This window comes from Mizuhopecten yessoensis, unplaced genomic scaffold, assembly GCF_002113885.1.
Source record: "Mizuhopecten yessoensis strain PY_sf001 unplaced genomic scaffold, ASM211388v2 hete_36072072, whole genome shotgun sequence".
Taxonomy (NCBI): Eukaryota; Metazoa; Mollusca; class Bivalvia; order Pectinida; family Pectinidae; genus Mizuhopecten; species Mizuhopecten yessoensis.
Genome location: NW_018483417.1, coordinates 1 through 2,308, shown reverse-complemented (window position 1 = coordinate 2,308; position 2,308 = coordinate 1). Strand labels below are relative to the sequence as shown.

Here is a 2,308-nt window from a genome sequence, read left to right as displayed (position 1 = left end):
TCATGCTTCAGCGCGATAACTATTCGATGACAGCCATTGTTTGGTCCCTTCAACATCTAGATACACTGACTAAATTCATATTCCATGGTTGCACATTCAAAATTCAATATGAAGTGTAATATATATATATATGTAAATGTACATGCCAAACATGTTTCAAACTAAAAAAATAAATAAATTCAGATGTGCAAAGCATTTCTACCTGTAATGATGGATCGTAACCATGGACACATTGTGAACGTAGCCAGTTCTGCGGGTCTGCTGGGAGTGAATGGTCTCTGTGACTACTGTGCCAGTAAATTTGGAGCCGTCGGCTTCGACGAGTCTCTCAGGTTTGAATTGGAAATGCTGGGAAAAGATGGCGTCCACACCACAGTTGTCTGCCCTTTCTATATTTCCACGGGCATGTTTGAAGGCTGTAAGACAAGGTAACTGGAGTCTTTATATTCTTTCAATTTTTCAAACCTTTATCAATAATTTGCAGACTGAATTGATAAATTGTAGCAATTTATAATATTTCATAGTTAAATTAATACAGTAAAAGCAGAAATCTTTGCAGTGTGGAAATTATCACAGACTTCATGTTCAGTGAATTAAAATGGTACAAAAATATCCACACCCAAATACATATTTACAGATAATGTAGATTGTAATTATACCTTGTATTTTTTTGTTTTTGTTTTTTCAATATTTCATAATGTCTCTACCAATATATTGTAGTCTTCGTCATCAATTATTATTGTGTATTATTTTGTAGAGTTTGACTATACATTGTGATCTCAAGATATATTTAATTACTGATTAAGAGAAATAGAAGTATCAAAACTGTTTGCTGTTTTTCTAGAGTTCCGTGGTTGCTGCCAATCCTCAAACCCGAAGAAGCTTCCAACAGGATTGTAGACGCTGTCCTCTGTAACCAGAAAGTAATCATACTGCCGCGCGCCCTCTACTTCTTTATGGCACTGAAAGGGTAATGTACAGTACTAATTCATGTAATATTTATAGCTTGTTTATATATAGTGTGGTGTATAGTTGGAAACTGATAAGTAAAAGAAGGGTCAAAAATGAATCTGATAGTCAAAGGAAGACACTCTCGACTGATGATGTACATGGACATACAAAACAGTAAATGTTACTGTAAATGTGAATTCGGTCCAAATTCACTCATCTTAAGTACTTCAAAATACTCCAAATATCTACTTATACTGACACATGTACATCCATACTTACCAACCCGAAGAAAATGTTTAGAAATAAACTGACACAGCTTGGCAAGCTATAGAAGTTAATAATAATTTGTTTATGCTCTAGAGCAGACTAAACGTCTGGTTATAGAAACTCTGGAAAGCTTCTGAACTGACCAAATCGCAAAATATACTTTCAGCTCTAGACTACAAATTTTCCCCATTTTACGTAACACATTTTTGTACCTGCCTTTGAAGTGATCTGCCTATTATGGGTGTGGAGTTTGTATAAGTCAAAAAAGACAAATCATCTAGAGTAATTGTCGTTTGTTTATACTTAATAGTCTCCGATTGTTTTCTACAGGATCATTCCCACAAAAGTGCTGTCAATATTGTGTCGGTACTTTGGTGCCTCCAACTCAATGGACGACTTCAAAGGGCGCAGCGAGAAACGAGATTAGACAGCTGGGGTAAATAGGATTTTGTGGACATCATGTTACTTAAACCAAATACCATTTTTTTAACTATCATTTAGCACTGACTTTCACTGTTATAAGAAATGAATCTACTCTGAGAGTATAAACAGACCAAACTGTGTATCTGATCTTGTCAGTTGAATATTGTTTACCCCCTGTTGTTACATCATTATTTACATTAACTCATTCACCCCTGGAATTTCATTATCAACTATTCCAACCTTTGAACTGGAAGAGCTGGTACAGTAATAATATGAAAATAATACTTTGTTGTCACTTTTGCTGATTTTACCAATCAAAACACTGATTACAAACTATCATGAGAAAAATAACCAATCAGAAAGCTTGACATTAAATAAGTTGCCCAAATGTTAAAAGCCTGGTTAGCTTAATTATACACAGGCCCCCCCAAGGCTGCTTGTGGCTGAATCTGTGATTTGTACTGTATATTGCATTGTGAATATTTTTTTTCACAGTTTGGATCGTTTAGTGAAATCCAGATAATCTAGAGGTAAATATATTTAAAGATTATTATGGAACTGTTTTTCCAGATTTGACTATGGTCCTAGAGTATTGCACCTTATATAACTCGGTAATATTATTGGTAGCCTAGCTTTCTCTTCATGCAGTATTAATGACTCAGTAATA

The 2,308-nt window shown here is 34.6% G+C and overlaps 1 protein-coding gene across 1 annotated transcript; it reads left to right on the top strand.

Moving 5' to 3' along the window:
• Positions 1-183: 183 nt before the first annotated feature.
• On the top strand, positions 184-2,171 carry LOC110444247 (epidermal retinol dehydrogenase 2-like). The gene is made up of 4 exons (XM_021488640.1): positions 184-428; positions 845-970; positions 1,549-1,654; positions 2,137-2,171. The coding sequence occupies exons 1-3, from the start codon at positions 184-186 to the stop codon at positions 1,643-1,645; spliced, it is 468 nt and encodes a 155-aa protein (XP_021344315.1). The 3' UTR covers positions 1,646-1,654; positions 2,137-2,171.
• The last annotated feature ends 137 nt before the right edge of the window (positions 2,172-2,308 follow it).